Genomic DNA, 21,068 nt, shown 5'->3' with positions numbered 1-21,068 from the left:
CAGTGTTGTCGTAACTGCCGTCTGCGTCGTGTCTGCTGTGCAGCGAGCTACGCTAATTTAAGTATTAACTCTATTTTTCTTACTTGTCACTTCTTCTTCCAGGTGTTTTTGCTTTTAGGAAGCTTTTTATTGTCGAGTGCTAGTAATAGTGTTCCATAGATTTTGTGTTTGTTTTGAATACAGTCAGAGAGAGTCCGTTTAGTAAGCCATAGTGCCAGTAGTGCTAGTGTTTGTTTTCAATACAGTCCAGAGACAGGTAGGGCTATTTTCATTGTTTTCTACAGGAAGTGTCTAGTAACCACAGTTTAGTCAACTATCAGCCACCTTTAGTGAATTAGCAGTCTAGTTATAAGTTGATTAACTCTCTACAGTAAATTGATTTCTTAGGATGGATAGGATGTGTGACTGCTGTGTATGGACACAGGTGGAGCTGGCCACTGTTCGCGAACAGCTGAACGTGTTGATGGCCACGGTTACCCGTCTTCAGGCTGCTGCCTTGGAGTGTAGCGGCAGTGGGGAGTCTGGTGCTTTGCATGGTACACCCCAGGTGATACATGCTTCACCCACTGACCCTTCTGTCGACACATCTTTGCGGGTACCGGGCGCGGTTGGGCCACCCTCTTCCCAAGGGGAGTGGCGGGTTCAGCAGCATTCGCGGCGCACGAGGCGGAGGGTCAGTGTGGAGGCTGGCTGTGTGGCATCGCCCGTTCTGCCTGTGAGTGGACATGTGGCCACTCCTTCAGCAAGGTCTGAGCAGGCACATGGGGGGAGGGGTTTATTAGTTATTGGGAGCTCCAACGTTAGGCGGGTGATGGAGCACCTTAGGGAAATAGCGGAAAGGTCGGGGAAGAAGGACAGTGTTCACTCTGTCTGCTTGCCGGGGGTCTCATCGTTCCGAGAACCGATAGTGGTCCTCTGGTTTGGAGCCGAGTGGAAGGCTTAAACCAGGGGCTCAGACGATTCTGCGGAGATCTGGGGTGCAAATTTCTCGACATCCGCTATCGGGTGGAGAAATGTAGGGTCCCCCTGAATAGGTCACGAGTGCACTACATGCAGGAAGTGGCTACAAGTGTAGCGGAGTATGTGTGGAGTACACATGTGGGTTTTTTAGGTTAGAGAATTCCCTCCCTAGGCCCGACAAGACACCTCCTGAGATGCGGCAAGGTAGGAGTAGACAAAATGCAACAGGGAATAACAATATTAATGTGCTAATAGTAAACTGCAGGAGCGTCTATAGAAAGGTCCCAGAACTGCTCTCATTAATAAACGGTCACAATGCCCACATAGTACTAGGGACAGAAAGTTGGCTGAAACCCGATGTAAACAATAATAAATTCTAAACTCAGATTGGAATGTATACCGCAGAGACAGGCTGGAAAGTGAAGGGGGAGGCATGTTTAAAGTGATAAGAAGTGCAATAGTATCGAAGGAAATTGACGGAGATCCGAAATGTGAAATAATTTAGGTGAAGGTCACGGTTAAACCAGGCTCAGACATAGTAATTGGATGTCTCTATAGGCCCCCTGGCTCAGCAGCTGTTGTAGCTGAGCACCTGAAGGATAATTTGGAAAATATTTCGATTAGATTTGCCCAACATGTTATAGTTCTGGGTGGAGATTTTAATTTGTCCGATATCGACTGGGAGACTCAAACTTTCATAATGGGTGGCAGGGACAAAGAATCCAGTGAAATTTTTTAAGAGCTTTATCTGAAAACTACCTTGAGCAGTTAAACAGAGAACTGACTCATGGCGATAACATATTAGTGACAAACAGACCCGAACTATTTGAAACGGTTAACGCAGAACAGGGAATCAGTGATCATAAAGCGGTTACTGCATCGATGATTTCAGCCATAAATAGAAATATTAAAAAAGGTACGAAAATCTTTCTGGTTAGCAAAAGTGACAAAAATCTGATTTCAGAGTACCTGATGGCTCAACACAAAAGTTTTGTTTTAAGTACAGATAGTGTTGAGGATCAGTGGACAAAGTTCAGAACCATCGTACAATATGCGTTAGATGAGTATGTGCCAATCAAGATCATAAGAGATGGAGAAGAGCCAGCGTGGTACAACAACCGAGTTAGAAAACTGCTGAGGAAGCAAAGGGAACTTCACAGCAAACATAAACATAGCCAACACCTTGCAGACAAACAAAAATTACGCGAAGCGAAATGTAATGTGAGGAGGGCCATGCGAGAGGCGTTAAATGAATTCGAAAGTAAAGTTCTATGTACTGACTTGGCAGAAAATCCTAAGAAATTTTGCTCTTATGTCAAAGCGGTAGGTGGATCAAAACAAAATGTCCAGACACTCTGTGACCAAAAAGGTACTGAAACAGAGGATGGTGGACTAAAGCCGAAATACTAAATGTCTTTTTCCAAAGCTGTTTCACAGAGGAAGACTGCACTGTAGTTCCTTCTCTAGATTGTCGCACAGATGACAAAATGGTAGATATTGAAATAGAGGGATAGAGAAACAATTAAAATCACTCAAAAGAGGAAAGGCCGCTGGACCTGATGGGATACCAGTTCAGTTTTACACAGAGTATGTGAAGGAACTTGCCCCCCTTCTTGCAGTAATGTGCCATAGGTCTCTACAAGAGTGTAGCGTTCCAAAGAATTGGAAAAGGGCACAGGTCATCCCCGTTTTCAAGAAGGGACGTCGAACAGATGTGCAGAACTGTAGACCTATATCTCTAACATCGATCAGTTGTAGAATTTTAGAACATGTATTATGTTTGAATATTATGACTTTTCTGTAAACTAGAAATCTACTCTGTAGGAATCAGCATGGGTTTCGAAAAAGACGATCGTGTGAAACCCAGCTCGCGCTATTCGTCCACGAGAATCAGAGGGCCATGGACACGGGTTCCCAGGTAGACGCTGTGTTTCTTGACTTCCACAAGGCGTTCGATACAGTTCTCCGCAATCGTTTAATGAACAAAATAAGAGCATATGGACTATCAGACCAATTATGTGATTGGATTGAAGAGTTGCTAGATAACAGAACGTAGCATGTCATTCTCAATGGAGAGAAGTCTTCCGAAGTAAGAGTGATTTCAGGTGTGCTGCAGGGGAGTGTCGTAGGACCGTTGCTATTCACAATATACATAAATGACCTTGTGAATGACATCGGAAGTTCACTGAGGCTTTTTGCGGATGATGCTGTGGTATATCGAGAGGTTGCAACAATGGAAAATGGTACTGAAATGCAGGATGATCTGCAGCGAATTGATGCATGGTTTAGGGAATGGCAATTGAATCTCAATGTAGACAGGTGTAATGTGCTGCGAATACACAGAAAGAAAGATCCCATATCATTTAGCTACAATATAGCAGGTCAGCAATTGGAAGCAGTTAATTCCATAAATTATCTGGGAGTATGCATTAGGAGTGATTTAAAATGGAATGATCATATAAAGTTGATCGTGGGTAAATCAGATGCCAGACTGAGATTCATTGGAAGAATCCTAAGGAAATGCAATCCGAAAATAAAGGAATTAGGTTACAGTACACTTGTTCGCCCACTGTTTGAATACTGCTCAGCAGTGTGGGATCCGTACCAGATAGGATTGATAGAAGAGATAGAGAAGATCCAACAGAGAGCAGCATGCTTCGTTATAGGATCATTTAGTAATCAGGAAAGAGTTACAGAGGTGTTAGATAAACTCCAGTGGAAGACTCTGCAGGGGGGACGCTCAGTAGCTCGGTACGGGCTTTTGTTGAAGCTTCAAGAACATACTTTCACCGAGGAGTCAAGCAGTATATTGCTCCCTCCTACGTATATCTCGCAAAGAGACCATGAGGATAAAATGAGAGAGATTAGAGCCCGCACATAGGCATACCGACAATGCTTCTTTCCACGAACAATACGAGACTGGAATAGAAGGGAGAACCAATAGAGGTACTCAAGGTACCCTACACCATCAGGTGGCTTGAGGAGTATGGATGTAGATGTAGATGTAGACCAAAAAATGTTTTTCTTGTAATGAAGACACTAAAGTGGGGGTCAGTCATGCTGTTATTGCTTTTACTGATGGCAACATTGGTAGCGTGAAAGTGCTACAACATATGGGAATTAATTCTGGAGCAAACTGCATCAGAGAATTTGAATGGATGGACAAGGTTTGCACTGATATAGCAGAGTATGCAGCACAGTTGGCCACTACAGAGTCCAGAAAGAAGAAAACAAGAAAAAACTTAAAAAAGATCAAGAGGATGATATACAGTATGGTGCAGAGTGCTTCTGAGTGACTAAAAATAAAATGTTAAGCATATATTGAGTTACAGTCTATTAAAACTTTAAAAACTCTTCCTGAAAATTTACATTTTGTCTTGCATTTTTCCCCAAATCTCAGTAACTAATTCGAATAGCGAATTCAAATTTTCAGTATGTATCCTGAGCCTTCTGAACTAAAAGAAGAACATAATGTTATGTATAAATAAAATTATTTAGAATAACATACAAAAAAGTACACAAAATTTTAACTGTGTAATTAAAAAATTGTATTTCCAAAAGCAGTGGCTGAAATGCAATTATTGTAAGACTCAGAACATATAGTTTAATGTCCTGTAAAAGTTTCTTGTCAATGGCTACAGTTGTTCCTGAAATACGGGGAAGTTAAGTCACTAAATTTAACATTGTCAGGATATGGCGTTCAAACTCCCCTTAATGCACATTTTCTCCTTCCTCCACTTGGTGAGCAACACATTTATAGTATTTTCACAACAGCAGTAGCTATTTTCTTACAATTTCTTTTTGCAGGCATACCATGTGCCGGGCTTCAAGGGACATGTGGGATTTATTACCTCAATGAGTGAACACTTCTGTGGCACGTGCAACTGTTTACGGATAACAGCTGATGGCAATTTGAAGGTGTGTCTCTTTGGGAATTCAGAGATATCTCTCAGGTGAGTGATGAAACATAGAATAATCGTGTCCAAGTGAAAATTCATGTGAGGAAACCATAAAATTACTAGAAGACTGACAGACTGATCAGTATTTTACCTCCAGGAGGTGAAATTCCAAAACTTCTTATAGACACATTTGTTCCTCTTGTCCTCACATTAGTCATGGAGTCCGAGTGACCTTTGAGACCTTCAGAAACTTATCCCTCTTTCCTCTCTCATTAAGGAACTGATAGTTCCAAATGCTGAGTATAGAATAATACTTTCAAACTGTTTGCCATGCACATTAGGTATGTGGTTGGTATATGGAAGAGATAAACTGCAGTTAAATCCAGCAGGTATGAAATGAGTAATCTTTTCTTGAAGTTTTCAGCTTGCACCCTCCTCCCTCCCAGACATACAAACCAGATACCTCTAGCTAAATAATTTGTGAGTATATATAATTTGCCTCTGTCAACATCATGTTACACTAACCTATTTGTGAGATTAAATTAAAGGAAAGTAATCAGAACTGGAAATTATGTAAAGACATTTTTAGTTATGTCCCTATGTTGTAATAAAGTTAACACAATATTTCTGTCCATGTGATGGTAACTATGATTCGTCAGCCACTGTTGCCGAGCGGTTCTAGGCGCTTCAGTCCAGAACTGCGCGACTGCTACGGTCGCAGGTTTGAATCCTGCCTTGGCTCAGATGTTAAGTCCTATAGTGCCCAGAGCCATTTGAACTGTGATTCATGATTATCAGAGTCTATATGTTCCAAATAAAAATTGGAACTTCATGTGTATAAATGTACAAATTATTAGACAATGGGACCAACAACTGACACTTTTAAATTGATGACTAGACTAAGAGATTAATAATAGGAAAAAAACTGCAAGATACTTGGCGATAAGTTTGCTTCAGGACAAGGTAAGGGGGGTGAGGGGTGGGAAGAATCAGCTCTCTCTTTGTGAGCATACCAGAAATCCTTTATCAACCGAAGGTAAAATAAGATATAAAAATACAGGGACAAACAATTAATTTAAGTATCTTAAAAACCAAATGACTAATAAAATTGGAAGCTAAGAAAAGTAAGTTCGTAGTAAGTAGGGTGAAACACAAGGGGCTGCAACATATTGCCATTGTTGTTTGACTTGTCTATCAAAGAAAAAAGAAATGGATCAAAACAAAATAAAAGTGAGAATGGAAATGTATCAGAAGCAAATAGGAATAAGCAAGGAACATATTCTTTAATAAAAAAAAAAAAAATGACCTGTGAGGCAGATGTTCCTACAATTTTATGTTCATAGCACAGCAGTCTGTGAAAGCAAAATATTTATGACATTGAAAAAAGAAAATCAGTGAGTGAAAAGTGTGTGTAGGTGAATTGTGGTGAAAGACTGGGTATTGGAACTTCTGTTAGGCTGCCCAGTATTAGTTAACTTGGTAGTAAAGGAGCAAGTTTGCAAGGGCAGATAACTGTTTGACTATGTAAAATAGAGTGGGAGTATGGAAAAGCTAGTCCAAGATAGGATGAAAAAGATAACAGCAACTTAAAAAATGAATTGATAAGTTACCATGAACCCCATTCCAATCTAGTGAACGCAGTGGGTGACAATATCTTGTGACATTCGCCTATAAGGCTCAAACAATAATTGCTAAATAAAAATACAAAATGTTGACAAGACTGTATCGAAGCTGTCACTCTCTTTTGAAACAAGGGTGTTTAAACCAACAAACACGCAGGAAAGCAGGGACAACTCAGACACTAGAGGAGGATAGGAAGTATCATTGAACGAGTGAGCATAAACCGTGTGGAATATGTGTGGTACAAGTAAAAAAAAAAAAAAAAAAAAAGAAGAAGAAGAAGAAGAAGAAGAAGAAGAAGAAGAGGAAGTGGAAAAATATTGATCTGGAAACAAGGGAATAAAAATTTGCCACGCGAAGAGACAATATGGTACTGTGCTGATGAGTGTGTACAAGTGGTGATATACAATATACATTGATAAAGGAACTCTGCATTGGGCCCAGAAGACCACGCAATGCCCTTCGAGAGATGTCCTCTACTATATACGAGGGTCAGTCAAAAAGTAATGCCTCCTATTTTTTTTTCTACGTTTAATTGTCAGGAAATTTAAATGCAATTACATAGGTTGAAAACCACAACATTGAGGATCATTTTGTCATTTTTCAATGTAATCTCCGCCCATCTCTACAGTTTTGGTCCATCTTTGAACAAGGGCATGTATCCCAGCACAGTAAAAATCACAGCTCTGCTTCCTAAGCCATTGACGCACGGATGTTTTGACGGCCTCCTCATCTTCAAAATGAATCCCACGATGAGCTTCTTTTAGTGGCCCGAACAGATGGAAGTCTGATGGTGCCAGGTCAGGGCTGTATGGGGGATGAGGCAAAACTTCCCATCCAATTTTGACAATCTCGTCAGAGGTGTGACGACTGGTGTGTGGTCTTGCATTGTCATGCAAAAGAAGAACATCTGCCATTGATTTTGTTGGGCGAACTCGCTGAAGACGTGCTTTAAGTTTGTTGAGGGTTGTGACGTATTGAACAGAATTTATTGTGCATCCCTGCTCCAAAAAATCAACCAGAATCACACCCTCTGTATCCCAGAAAACTGTTGCCATAACTTTCCCTGCCGATCGCACAGTTGTGAATTTTTTCTTCCTCGGCGAGCTTGTGTGACGCCACTCCATTGACTGCCTCTTTGATTCGGGCTCAAAAAAATGCACCCATGTTTCGTCCCCGGTCACAATTTTTTTCAGAAACTCATCTCCCTCCAAACGGAAGCGCTGCAAGTGTTGGGAGGCTATTGTTTTCCTTGCCTCTTTATTCTGATCGGTTAACATTCTTGGAACCCACCGTGCACAAACTTTTGAGTACCCCAATTGTTTAATAATCGTGATCACACTGCCTTTACTAAGAGAAATAATGCGACACACTTCATCTGCAGTCACCCGACGGTCACCACGAATGATGTCATCAACTTGCTGAATGTTGTGTGGAGTCACTGCACTCACCGGCCTGCCGCTCCGCTTTTCGTCAGTCAACGGTGTTTGCCCTTCAGCTTCCTTACAACGATGAACCCATCGTCTAACAGTGCTGACATCCACTGTCACAACACCATACACCTTCTTCAGTCTTTCATGAATGCGTATGGGCGTTTCACCTTCTGCATTCAAGAATTCAATCACACAACGCTGTCTCAAACGAACATCGATGTCGGCCATCTTACAAACTTCTGCTGTGCTGCCACCTGTTGACACAGAAAGTTACTACTGCAGTGGATTGCAGAAGAAGGTTTGAGGAATGGCGCCAAATTCAAATTTTTCACTTAACTTAATTTCTTTCAGTAGAAAAAAAATGGGAGGCATTACTTTTTGACCGACCCTCGTATCTATGGAGAGTTAAGGGGTCAGTATACAACTCTCCAGGCTGTTATCAACTTCCAGAAGTTGAAGACACTGCTTCTCACTTGAGTAGCTCCTCAGCTGGAACTACAAGCAGAGTGTACCCTATTCCAGTCCGTCCACCGAGCAGAATTTCCCGGCTCTACAAGGAATTGAACCTGATCCCTTTCTATGGCACCCCTGTGGCATACTGACTGCATAGCTGTGGCAAGAGTCATAATATACACTTGTGAACAATTGAGTTATAACTATTCTGTTTATTGGGGAGAGAGTATGTATATTGCACCGTGAATGAAACAGTTTAGTGTATCGTAAATGGAATGTATTCAGACCTTGTACTTGTTGTGTGAGAGCGCGGTGTCTTAGACACTTGTAGTGTTTGTCTTAGCATGTACGGACCATTGAGCCTTACTTTCTAGTATTTTTAATTATATATCATTACTGGTGCCTCTGGCACTTTTGTGCTGCAATAGCAATAGCTTGCAATAGCAAACATTGAGTCAACCATGGTTTTTGGATTAGAAGAAGAGGTCAACTGGGTTGACATTGGGAATAGAGTGATGGGAAGTGGACAATAAGCAGTTATATCGAAGGGTGCATTATTTGATATGTTAAGGTTAATTATAAAATGTGGATTGGAGAATTTTTCACGTTGAGCAGAAGTAAGTTTACAGGACCAGATGTCAAATTACACATGATCCGTGTGAATCCCTATAGTCAGCATGAACACTGGCACACAGAATAATTTATAGGTAGCCTTGCTGTATATAAAAAATCAGATTTGTGCTGAACTGTCATGAACAAACTGTCACTTCTCTGGAATAAATAGACTCTGATTTGTTAATTACATCTGTGTAAATGAAAAATATAGGAAAACATAGATTGCAGCTTACTGTAAAGGAGACATGTTACATTGTAGACAGGCACAATTAAAAAGGCACTTACACAAAGCTTTCGGTCACAGCCTTCATCAGCAAAAGAGATACAGAGAAACACACACATTCATACACACAGGCAAGCACATGTCACACACATATGACTGACAACTCCAGTAGCTTGCCCCTAGCTGCTGGACTTGGCAGTTTTTTTTTCTCTGTGTGTGTGTGCGTGCGTGCGCGCGTGGAGTGCTTGCTTGTGTGTTGTGCCTGTGTGCAACTTTGTTTTCTTTATGGTAAATAGTGATCTATCTTTCCCTGCACTGTTGATATTCCTACCTGGAATTTCCATTGTTTAATCAGTGTAAATAAGAAGGACACAGTTACATATATTCTGTCACTTGAAGACTAATACATGAAGTAAGTGGACATTATTTTTTATTGCAGAGGATCTTTGTCACCACTAATTATTAATTTTGTGTTCCAGTTAATTAGACATGGTTTCATCCTTTCGTGGATGTGCTCTTTTTGTTAAATCTTCCTGCAAAAGATCTGATTTACTTCAAATTAATAAACCTGAGTATTCTGAAAAAGGAGGTGCAGCTTACAGCTGCAGTGTGACAGTTGATCACAGGGTGATTTTATCACTGCCATATCGTGGGTAACCATGGCTCGAGACACTTATTCTATAAGGGTGTGTAGTCATTGGGCTTTCTTGTACCACAGTGTCAAAGGTGTACTGTGAGCAGATTTATTCAAGGAAAATACTACCACAATCAGCAGAGTGAACTGCTATGGGCAACAGGATATCATTGACAGGGGTTACCACTGACTAGCATGGCTTTAGCAGCGAACAGGTGGGCCACAATGTAGCAAATGACTCACCAACTCAGTGACAGTCAATAAACAGTAACCATTCATGCCACTGGGAACTGTCACCTCTTTGTGGGATACAAATATGCAATCTGCACACTGCTCGTCACAGTTACAAAGATTAGCATTGGTTCGGAACAGCACCAGGGGATGCTCGAAGCATGCAGGAAGGTCGTCTGTCTGATGATTTGCGGTACATATTGCCAAGGTGGCAGGGTGCAAAATAAGGAGTGATCAAAAAACTTCCATTTGAAGGCTGCATAGTTCAGACCAGTATGCCACACACACACACACACACACACACACACACACACACACACACTCGCACACACACACACACACACACACACACACACACACACACACACACATATCCATCCACACATATACCCTGCTTGTGTCTGTATATGTGCGGATGGATATATATGTGTGTGTGTGTGTGTGTGTGTGTGTGTGCGAGTGTATACCTGTCCTTTTTCCCCCCTAAGGTAAGTCTTTCCACTCCCAGGGCTGGAATGACTCCTTACCCTCTCCCTTAATACCCACATCCTTTCGTCTTTCCCTCTCCTTCCCTCTTTCCTGATGAAGCAACTGTGGGTTGCGAAAGCTTGAATTTTGTGTGTGTGTTTGTTTGTGTGTCTATCAACATACCAACGCTTTCGTTTGGTAAGTTACATCATCTTTGTTTTTAGATGTATTTTTCCCATTTGGAATGTTTCCCTGTATTATATTATATATCAGTGCTATCCTCTCCCACAACTATCCTGCAGACCTTGTCCACAAACAGATCTCCCAAACAATACATTCCTCCCCACCCAACAACAATGTTACTACCCCCAGACCACACAGAAGCATCCCCCTTGTCACCCAATATTATCCTGGCCTCGAATACATCAACTAATTACTCCGCCACGGATATGAATTTCTCAAGTCAAGCCCTGAAGTGAGATCATCCCTTGACAATATTCTCCCCACACCACCCAGAGTTGCCTTTTGCCGACCCCCTAACCTCCGTAACATCCTTGTCAAACCCTACAATATTCCCAGACCACCTTCTCTACCCAGCGGTTCCTACCCCTGTAACCGACCCCGATGCAAAACCTGCCCCATGCATCCCCCCACAACCAACTACTCCAGCCCCGCTACTGGTATAACATACACAACTCAAGGCAGGGCCACATGTGAGACAGCACGTCATTTATCAGCTGACATGCCTGCACTGCACAGCCTTTTACATTGGTATGACGACAACTAAACTGGCTGAGCGCATGAATGGGCACAGACGAACTGTCCACCTAGGAGATGTCCAATACCCAGTAGCGGAGCATGCCCTCCAGCATAATTCTAGGGACCTAGGAACCTGCTACACCATATGTGCCATTTGGCTTCTCCCACCCAACACCAGTACCTCGGAACTGCGGAGATGGGAACTTGCACTCCAACACATCCTTTCATCCCGCCATCCCCCTGGACTGAACCTAGGTTAACCAACCTCACTCCCATTTACTCTTTAGTCTTCTCCTCTTTCCCTTTCCTCCTTAGCCATTCACGCATCTTTTTATCCTACGTAGTTGTGTTTATCTTTATACTGTGTACCTCTTTACTTCTGTATTCATCCTCCTTGGTTTGAAGCTGGCACAGTAATTACAGTAGAATATCTTTGGCTTCCCTCTGACATCCATGCCTCCATCTTTGCTACCCTCCCTGTTTACCTTTCCCCTGTTGCTTCATAACCTGGGTTGTGAATAACTGAATCCACTTTCCCTTCTTCCCCTTTTTTCCCCTCTCTCCTCCCTGATGAAGGAACAAGGTTCCGAAAGCTAGGATACGTCAATTTTCTGTTCTGTTTTGTGTATCTATCGGCTGTACTGAGCTGAGGTAAGTACTCACCAGGCCCTCTATCTCTTTGTTAGTATTTGTTTCATATATATAAACACACACATACACACACATACTCACAAACACACACACACACACACACACACACACACACACACACACACACACACACACAGGGTGATGCGTATTAACATTTAAAAACCTCCAAAGCACTGTAGATGACCCTGAGACAAGTAATTTAATACAAGACACATGGGATCACAAATGTTGGATACGATACAAATGTTGGGAAATGTGTCAAAAGCGAACGACAAATGTCACCAGATGATGTACCTTGCCATGCTTGCAGTGGTTGAGCCTCTTGGTCTGTCACACTTGATCATCCCAACCCAAGTCAAGTATTCATATCGTTGTGGCTACGGATACATGTGTGCGACTTTAGTGATGGCGTTCAGGATTTGCGTCTTGCATCTGGCAGGCAGTATTTTTTCATTGTGTTAAACAATTATGTATTTATATTGAAGTTTGTTATTTTATTTACCGGTCTTGCAGTTTCCTTGATTTCTTGCAAAGTACAGTACAATGAAAACCTACCATATTGCATAACAAGTAGATGAGTGTAAACTTCAGAATAGCATCATCGCCATTAAATGACCTTTGTTTTCTTTACTAACTAATGTCTGTAAACAAAAAGAGAAGTGACAGAAGCAAAAAACACAAAATCAGAACTGCTTTTGCTTGATTACAGCAGGGACAGTAATTTTGTAACATCTACATTTACAACAGATCATATTTACAAAATGTTTTGAAATTTGCTCTGTTTTCTCAAATGAAAGTATTGCACTGCTCAATCATTCCTTTACACTCAACCCCGACTGCTGCACATGCTGTGGGGTATGTCATCTGGTTACGTCATATGTTCAGTGTTTCTCACCAATTTTTGGGGTATTTTGAAATTTACAAAAAGGCAAATGCAGAAAGTTATCACATTTTGCTGCACAATACCTGTGTCACAGAAAAATAATGTATACAAATCTTCTCAGATTGGCCACTGAATAACTTTGTGCAAGCCTCGCAATATTTCACCAACACAACTGTTCATCATCTTCAGGTAGTGGTGGGTCCTGTCATCACTGCTGCAAGATGTGACTGGAGATATTCGCACAGCAGAATTGAAATTTGTCAGGCTAGAAGCAGGAGTATGAATGTGTGGACAGGCACTCCCAGTTGGATGGAAATGCCATTCATAGTAGCCTTCTGCTTATGTGTTGTGGGCAATGACTGCACTTCTGGACACTCGTGTGGTTAAAAGCTGAATTAACTCTCTGCAAGGTGCTGCATCAGGTCATACATCGGAGGATCTGGTTTCTACTGTTTTAATTTCATGGCAGTCAGTGCTGGATTCTGGGCAGTGCTTAGTCAAAATTCCATATTCCTGTTGGTAAGATTGCCCACCGTATGGCCTCTTGGGAAACGTGTGGTGCCCTGTATTCAGGCAGTGCTCTGCTACCACTAATTTACTGGGTGGCATTTTTGTCAGTGCTGTTGAACACAGTGTTCTTGCACAATGTGAGGTGTCTGCCCTATATAAGATTTCCCATAATGGCATCAGATCTTATGTATCATCTATGTTTTCTAGGGTCAAGATTGTCTTTAACTTAACACAAACACTTCCTTAGTTTCGCTGGTAGACGAAAAACACACTTGATTCTGTTTCTCCTAGCGATTCTTTCTATTTTTGAAAACATACCACTGAAATATGGTAAGAAAGCCATTTGCAGTGCTTGTCTAAGTATCTTCATTTACATCCCTACACTGAACTTGCTTTGCTCAGAACACATTGCAAATCTGTTTACAAGAATAAACGTTCTGCTGCAACACTGTTATTAGGTTTTACAGTTCACCAGGCAGACTGTTGGTATCTGAGATCACGTGTGCTCTATGTGCCAGGGAGTGTAAGACACTACCACATTGTGCAGGGTGATGGCAACTTTTGGACCGCAAATATAACTCTGCGTGTATCAGTTTGCAGTAGAGACTAAGCCCCAGTGTTCTGTCAGCTTTTCTTCTAACTGTGACATCCAGGAATGGTAAGCTGCTATCTTTTTGTACTTCCACAGTGAACTGAATATTCAGATGGAGCGAGTGCAAATGCTGCAGGGACATAGGTAGTGTCTGTATTATGTGGGCCACACCACAAATGTCTCTTCAGCATTCTGCCAGAAGGAGGAATGTTGGATATTTACTAAGGGAAATAGAGGATCTCCCATGGGAACACTGTCCACTTGATTAAAGTAGTTGGTGTTACATAAGAAATAGGATGAGGTATGCACATGTTTAAACAGCACCACAATTTCTTTCTCAAACTTGCTGTTAATAACCTCTAATGAAGGCTGCAGGGGCACTTTTGTAAGTAATGATATAACATTTGAGCTAACTAAAAGATCTGAAAGTTCTAGTTTAAGCATCTTCAGGTATTCTATGAAATCCTCTGAATTCTAAATATGATGGTCATAGTCATCCACATGATAAATTTCAAAGCTGTCATGTGGAAATTGCCAGTTGCATCTTGCAGCAGTGATGGTGGAAATCACCACCACCTGTAGATGCCAAAACGTTGTGTCACTTAAATATTGAGGGAGGGACTTGCATAATGTTATCTGGTGGGGAACCCAAAGTGTTTTTGCAACAGATCTATCAGGCAAGCCTGAAAAGTCACATATACTCCAAGCAGTAAGTACCTGTCGTAAAATGATCACATTAGTGAGCTTGGCAATTAATTAAGAGTTTATCAATAAATTTGGCTTCATTTTGCAAGAAATTGTGCTGTGTTCCAGTACTCCCTCTTCAACAAAACTAATGTCAGTTTCTGCTCCACCTCTTCAGCCCAAGATCCTATGTACACTCTTGAGCATTTGTGTAAGATACCTGTTTATTTATAAAAATAAAAGTAACTTCTATCATGACTTTCCCATTCTTGTCCAGTGGGTTTGTTATCCTGCTGTTGCATACTGCAGACTACAAGATTACTGTTGAAGATTTCTGCAAAGTTTTTCTTCCTTTTTAGTGTACCAACATTTCACTGTGTGGTAATTGCCTGATACTGTTTAACGGGTGTTTTAACAGTTGTTTCAGAGATGCAATACGAAGCAAATGCAGTGAGGATGACTTGCTTGCCATGATTGGGGCAGCAGTGAGAAGAAGGAAGAAACAACATCGAGGTAAGATACATTACAGCAAATGTAACTCTATAGATAGAAAGAAAATTTCTGTTTAACAAGTCATAGCAAACATAAGAGCAAAATAGAATGAAAAACAACAGTGATAGAACCTGTGTTTTTTGTGTAAACTTGGATTTAATTTTTATTTAGTATTCATTCTGATTAATGCCCATTGGTCAACAAGATATTTCAGCCCTAGAATTTGGTTCTGCAAGGTCCACCAGATAACCATATATGGCTGTTGTAACTCCTTTATTGGACTTCAGAAGTTTTCCAGCAACAAATCTTTTTTTTTCTTTCTTTCTTTCTTTTTTTTTCTTTTTAAAAAAAAAAGCTAAAATGCAGAAAACATCATAAAGGAAACACTCACAGAAAAGCATCAGTGTCCTTGAAACAATGGAAACTCCAGTAGGAATATCAACAATATTGGAAAAGGCAGATTACTACTTACTGGTGAAGGCTGTGGCTGAAAGCTTTATGTAAGTGTCTTTTAATTCTGCCCATCTGCAGCCTAAGGTATCTTCTTTATGGTAAGTAACAGTCTGTCTTTTCCTTCATTATTCATTAGTGTTCTTTGTTTTTATTGCTGTTTAGCAAGCATCATGTGGTATATAAGGGATGCGAATAGCGTCAGATGAATCATCACTCTGGAGGATATGAAGGTGCTGCATATTGGTGTGAGACAGCATTATCTGATGAGAGTTTGAAAGAAACCTCATTGTGGATGTCCATTTGGTCGCCTGGTTAAACCTTGCAACATCTGTATTTTTGGAGTATTTGGATCTGACAGTGGCCTGATGTTGGAAAGTAAGGGCATACTCATCATCAATGTTCCAGTTGACTACATGAGACCACTACAAGGGAGCATCACTGTGTAGTGTACTGAGTACATTGTAACCTGTTCACATCTGTGACTGCCATCTGAGAACAAGTACAGTAAACTCTCGTGCAGCTACACTTTTGGCTAGCTAGATTGACACTTGACAAGTTTCAGTTTGCGTGCACCTGGAGCCAAGCATTTGCTGGTGTTTTTTGGCAATCTACTGCTAATCAGTGCACTGGTGCGTGTCAAAAGTCCAAGTATCGTCAATTCGTGCGTGTGTTGGTTGAAGCTCTAGTGTGTTTCTTATTCGTATTGCATGGTTTCATGCCACTGCCATCTATTGGAACTCCTTGGTAGTACAGTACATACAGTATTGTTCTATGCAGCGGAACGTAGCCCTGTCAAAACCGACAATTAGAGTGCGCCGCCTAACACTTTCCACTTGTTGTCGGTACATCAAAGCTGAGTGTGTAACAGTGAATGTACAACACCCTGTTGTGTTGCCACGTGGGCTTGGGTAGAACAGAGGAAATGGCATAGATGTATCGAATGCTTTCATTTGATGGCTGCCACAGCCTGGTTTCAAAAGTCAAAAGTTTGTCTAGTGCATCTCGAGTGTTGTCAAGTTGTGCATCTGTGTGTTTCTGATTTGAGGTTTCGTGCTCCCACTATGTGCCTTAAAGTGTCCAGAGATAAAAGGGGCCAAAAACCATAAAGGACTCAGTCGAGTGTCTGTAGAAAGAACACTGAACGTGACTACAGGCACGAAACATAAAATGAATGTGATCTTGTTGGAAAAAGAGCTTCACACTTTGCAGAGAATTGATGCTGGTGAGCCACCCACAAAAGTTGCTGCAGAGTAGGAGTACAATTACTGATCGGAAGACAAATTGATCAGGAATTTAAAAATTTTGTTCCATCCAAGCATTGGGCAGCGCAGTGAAATCTTGAAAAGCAATGAGAAAAGGTGCACATCCTCAGTTAGAAGAGGCATTATTTTTGTGGCACGAATAAATAAGAGCCAAAGGTGTGTCAGTTTCAGGTCCTCTACTTTGTCAAAATGAGCTGATGAGCTGATTGAAGGAAAGAAGCAAGAATTGCTCGGAAGTAATGGCCAGCAGGATCGTTTCAAGAAGCAGCATGGCATTCATGAAATTGCCATCAGTGCCAAATCATTATATGGGGATGAAGCTGCTACACTGATTTTAAGAAGAAACTGCACACAATCATTGACAAAGGAGGTTATACTGGCAATCAACTTTACAAATGTGATGAAACTCGGTTGAATTACAAAATGCTGCCAATGAAAACCCTTGCCTCTAAAGAAGAAGAAATGGCTTCAGGATACAAAAAAATCCAAGAAAGATTTACTGTCCTTGCTTGCAGTAATGCCACTGGCAATCATAAACTGTGTCTTACTTTAATTGGCAAATCCAAAACACCAAGAGCATTTAGACACCAACCAACCAGTTTGCCACTGAGGTACATGAGTCAGTCTTAAGGCATGTATGAACAGTGCCATCTTCAGAGAGTGGTTCCAGGCAGAGTTTGTTCCAACTGTAGTAAATTACATGGAAGGAAAAGGACTTCCTTGAAAAGTGCTACTTCTTGTGGACAATGCTCCTTCTCACCCAGGTGATCTGCAAGATGGGGATATCAAAGTTGTATTTCTCCCACAAAATGTCACATCTCTATGTCAACCGATGGACCAAGGTATTCTTGAGGCGATGGAAAAACATTACAGACGCAAGATGCTGGAAAAATTAATAGGTGTGATTGATGCTGCAGATGATTTTGTGGAAGCTCTTAAAAAAATCGATGTTTTAAGTGTCATTCATTGATTGCTGAAGCTTGGAATCTAATTCCTCCAGTTCCTCTTGTTAGGTCTTGGAAAAAACTCTTAGATCGTAAGGCAACCTAAGTGGTGGGAAGGAGGAGGCAACACCGAAACTCAAGCTGACATAATTTTGGTGAATTTACTGGAGAAGCTGGTTGTAAAGACACACACTTCGAAGACATTGAAGAGTGGATAGAAAATGGCATTTTTTCATGTGACTGAGGATGAAATCGTCCAAATTGTGACCGATCATAAAGTGTCAGAAGACTATGTTTCTGATGATGAATCAGAGAAAAATATTCCTCACACATTCTGTTACGAAGTGATCCAAACTGCCCTGGAGTACATCAGCCAACAGGCGGAGACGATTTATCTTGAAATAGTTTGATTTCAACGTTGGAGATGTATTGTTGCAGCAATAGTTTCTCAAGCAAAAAAACAAAAAAAAAAAAAGACGTTTGTGACTTCGTTACCAAAAAATAAACTCTAATGAAGCATCCTAGAACTTCTATGTCCATAACTTAAAAAGTTTTTTTTTTTAATTTTCTTGAAAGTTCCTCTAGACAGACTTTTTGTTCCTTTGAGTAATCTCTAGATTTGTTTCATAATTTTGTTCAGTAGTTTATTTTTTACTCAAAAGAGTAGGTAATAAAATTAAAACTCCTGTTATTTCCTGCTGCCAAATAAGGGAGATTTTTTCTGTAAGAATGCAAAATAAACGAGCTTTGTTATACAGCACTTAAAAACTTTGAGTTTTCAATCATAGTTTGGTGCCTTTTTAACATGTCAACACAATTTTTTCAGTAAAAAAGTGCAGGGTTATTTGCAACCATATCAGTAACGTTTTACATACCCTACGCACGTTTTACGATCGTATTTCGCAATATTGATGCAATCTGGAGTGTTCACATGTGAAAACAGGGGGACTTTGATTTATCTGAAATTTTTGTTATCGGAACCGGCCACCGTCCTGATCATTTAGGATAAACAGGAGTTCACTGTAATAGACTCCTTGCAACATGCTGCATCATACAGCTAGGAGAAGCCAGACTATGGAATTGCCGTCCTGCACATAGGCTGCCATTAACACCCAAGCAAATGACTGCATGTGAAGTGGTGCCATGATCGAGAAGTACGGACTGCTAATGAATGGTGTCACATTATGTTCACTAATGAGTCCCAGTCCTGCACTGCTCCAAATGACTATCGTGGAGAAGTTCGACAGTGACCCGGGGAGATGGGGAGAGGTCCCATTCTTCCACATTTTGGGGGGGGGGGGTGTCACAAAGCAGTCCCATGGTGTGGGGAGCCATTGGGTATGACTTCAGGTCACGGCTTTTAATGGCCGAGGGAACTCTGATGGTACAGCAGTGTGTAATAGTATTGTGGTGCTATTTTTCAACAGGCCAGTGCTTGTCCACATGTAGTGTGTGTCTCTTTAAGTTGTCTGCGTGATGTTGATATACTCCTGTGGCCAGCAAAATCCCCATATCTGTCCCCGATAGAACATTATGGGACCAACATGGACGTCAACTCCATCCCACTGCCTGTATCCATGATTGCAATGTCCAGTTACAACAGTTGTGGATCACCTTTCTCAGGAGGGTATGCAGCAGCTTTACGACATCCTCCCGCACTGTCCAGGCCAGACAGGGTGCATTGCTGTGTTGATAAGTGGGCTCAAACTGATAAGTTCTGTGTAAATTTGACTCTGTTTTGTTATCACTGAAATAACATCACATACCCTCTAAATTAGCTATGTTTCAATTTGTTTTCTCCCCACCTTCTGAGTGTCTCACTTTTTTTCAAGCAGTGTAATTTAAGACAGACATAAGTATATGAAAATGGGATGGCATAACACATTGCTATTCAACTATGCCCCTAAGAAAATTGTAAGATAATGGAGAAGAGCAGGTGCACTATTACACTGACTAGAACGTAAACTTAAAGATAGAATTATATTGTGTAACCTATACCGATGATGTAATACTAATTGACAAAAACATCACTGATGTGCTAAAGCAAATTGAAATATTAAGGGAGCAATCTAGGAAAATTGGACTAATAATTTCACCTGGATAAAAAATTAATGGACGATACCAAAATGGCACTGGGTGAACTTATATAGGCAACAACATAGCATTCGGTGATAAAGAGTTTAAATAATTAGGTGAAAAAGACCACTGAACATCATAATGAAAAGAAGGCATAGAATCCAGACTTCAGAAAATACAAACTGTCTCTCAGTTAACTAAAAGTATTTTTCCTGGAACTCTAAAATCTAACATTGCACAACAGTGATCAAATTAGGATTTATTTATGCATGAGAGAGACTCTTTGTCCAACACAAGACATGAAAACAGCAAACTGAATTAGAAGAATGTAAAATTGTAGTAAAAATCTTAGGTCCAAGAATAAAAGATGGAATACATCACACAGAACCCAGTGTGAAATCTCCAGGCAAATTCCTAAAAACTCTTGTTACAATGTGTCTCCAAAGAATCCAACTTGTGGGACATACAGAAAGAATGTATCCAAACAGGCAGCTCATTGGATTCCCACATACTTGAAAAATAAGATCCAACTGATGAAAACAAACAGGAAGAGACCTTACGAAATTGGAATCACCACATTTACAGTATTCTGATGTAGTGATGAGTCACACAGAGTGCAGTTTCACAGTAGCTTGATCGATGCTTGTACTTGTGTATGTAGTATATGCAAGTGTGTACAGCGTCTCTTCTGGTGTACTCACAATATGCTAATTTATGGCCGAGCAGTAAACCGGATCCCTACTCGGTTCCAGTGTGCTGTGCTAATTATTCTTCTTCACTATACATTTATGCTTGGAGCTGCAAGAGAGGCCATTTTCCGGATAGTGCCACAAAAACAACAAATTCTCAGATATCAGTTTAACTTAAACTCTTCAACATCATAGACAACATTTCACATTAATATGTTGCAGAACACTAGATTAGTGTTAAAATTGCCAGAGTAAACATTGTTCTCCATGTGACAGATTGTCACCCGATGTCCAAAATCGATAAATTTTATATCTCTGCACAGAGAAGCAGCTGGTTGCTCATTGTCATCTGTGGTGCTAATCAATGGGTCGAGCTCGTTGCTGGCACAGCGCCACCTCAGAGTAAGTGGCCCCTCATCCCAGCAGGTGGCGATGTTTAAACACCCGTATAGCTCCCAAGACTTACTGCGTCTGTGGATAACTCCGTCTCTGCACAGAACTTCCCACATTTCCCACACAGTGGGCCCTCGTGTCTCT

At 41.0% G+C, this 21,068-nt stretch overlaps 1 protein-coding gene across 1 annotated transcript in view; it reads left to right on the top strand.

Annotated features, from left to right (window-relative positions):
* Window positions 1-21,068, top strand: part of LOC124605746 (molybdenum cofactor biosynthesis protein 1-like) — a 41,961-nt gene that overhangs the window by 4,466 nt on the left and 16,427 nt on the right. The window contains exons 2-3 of the mRNA XM_047137625.1: window positions 4,768-4,913; window positions 15,043-15,128. Of these exons, the coding sequence (XP_046993581.1) occupies window positions 4,768-4,913; window positions 15,043-15,128 (232 nt within the window). The remainder of the gene's footprint in view (window positions 1-4,767; window positions 4,914-15,042; window positions 15,129-21,068) is intronic.

Source organism: Schistocerca americana, chromosome 3 (genome assembly GCF_021461395.2).
Source record: "Schistocerca americana isolate TAMUIC-IGC-003095 chromosome 3, iqSchAmer2.1, whole genome shotgun sequence".
In the NCBI taxonomy this organism is placed as follows: domain Eukaryota; kingdom Metazoa; phylum Arthropoda; class Insecta; order Orthoptera; family Acrididae; genus Schistocerca; species Schistocerca americana.
Note: the sequence above shows the minus strand (reverse complement) of the source record. Positions and strands in the feature narration are given on the sequence as shown.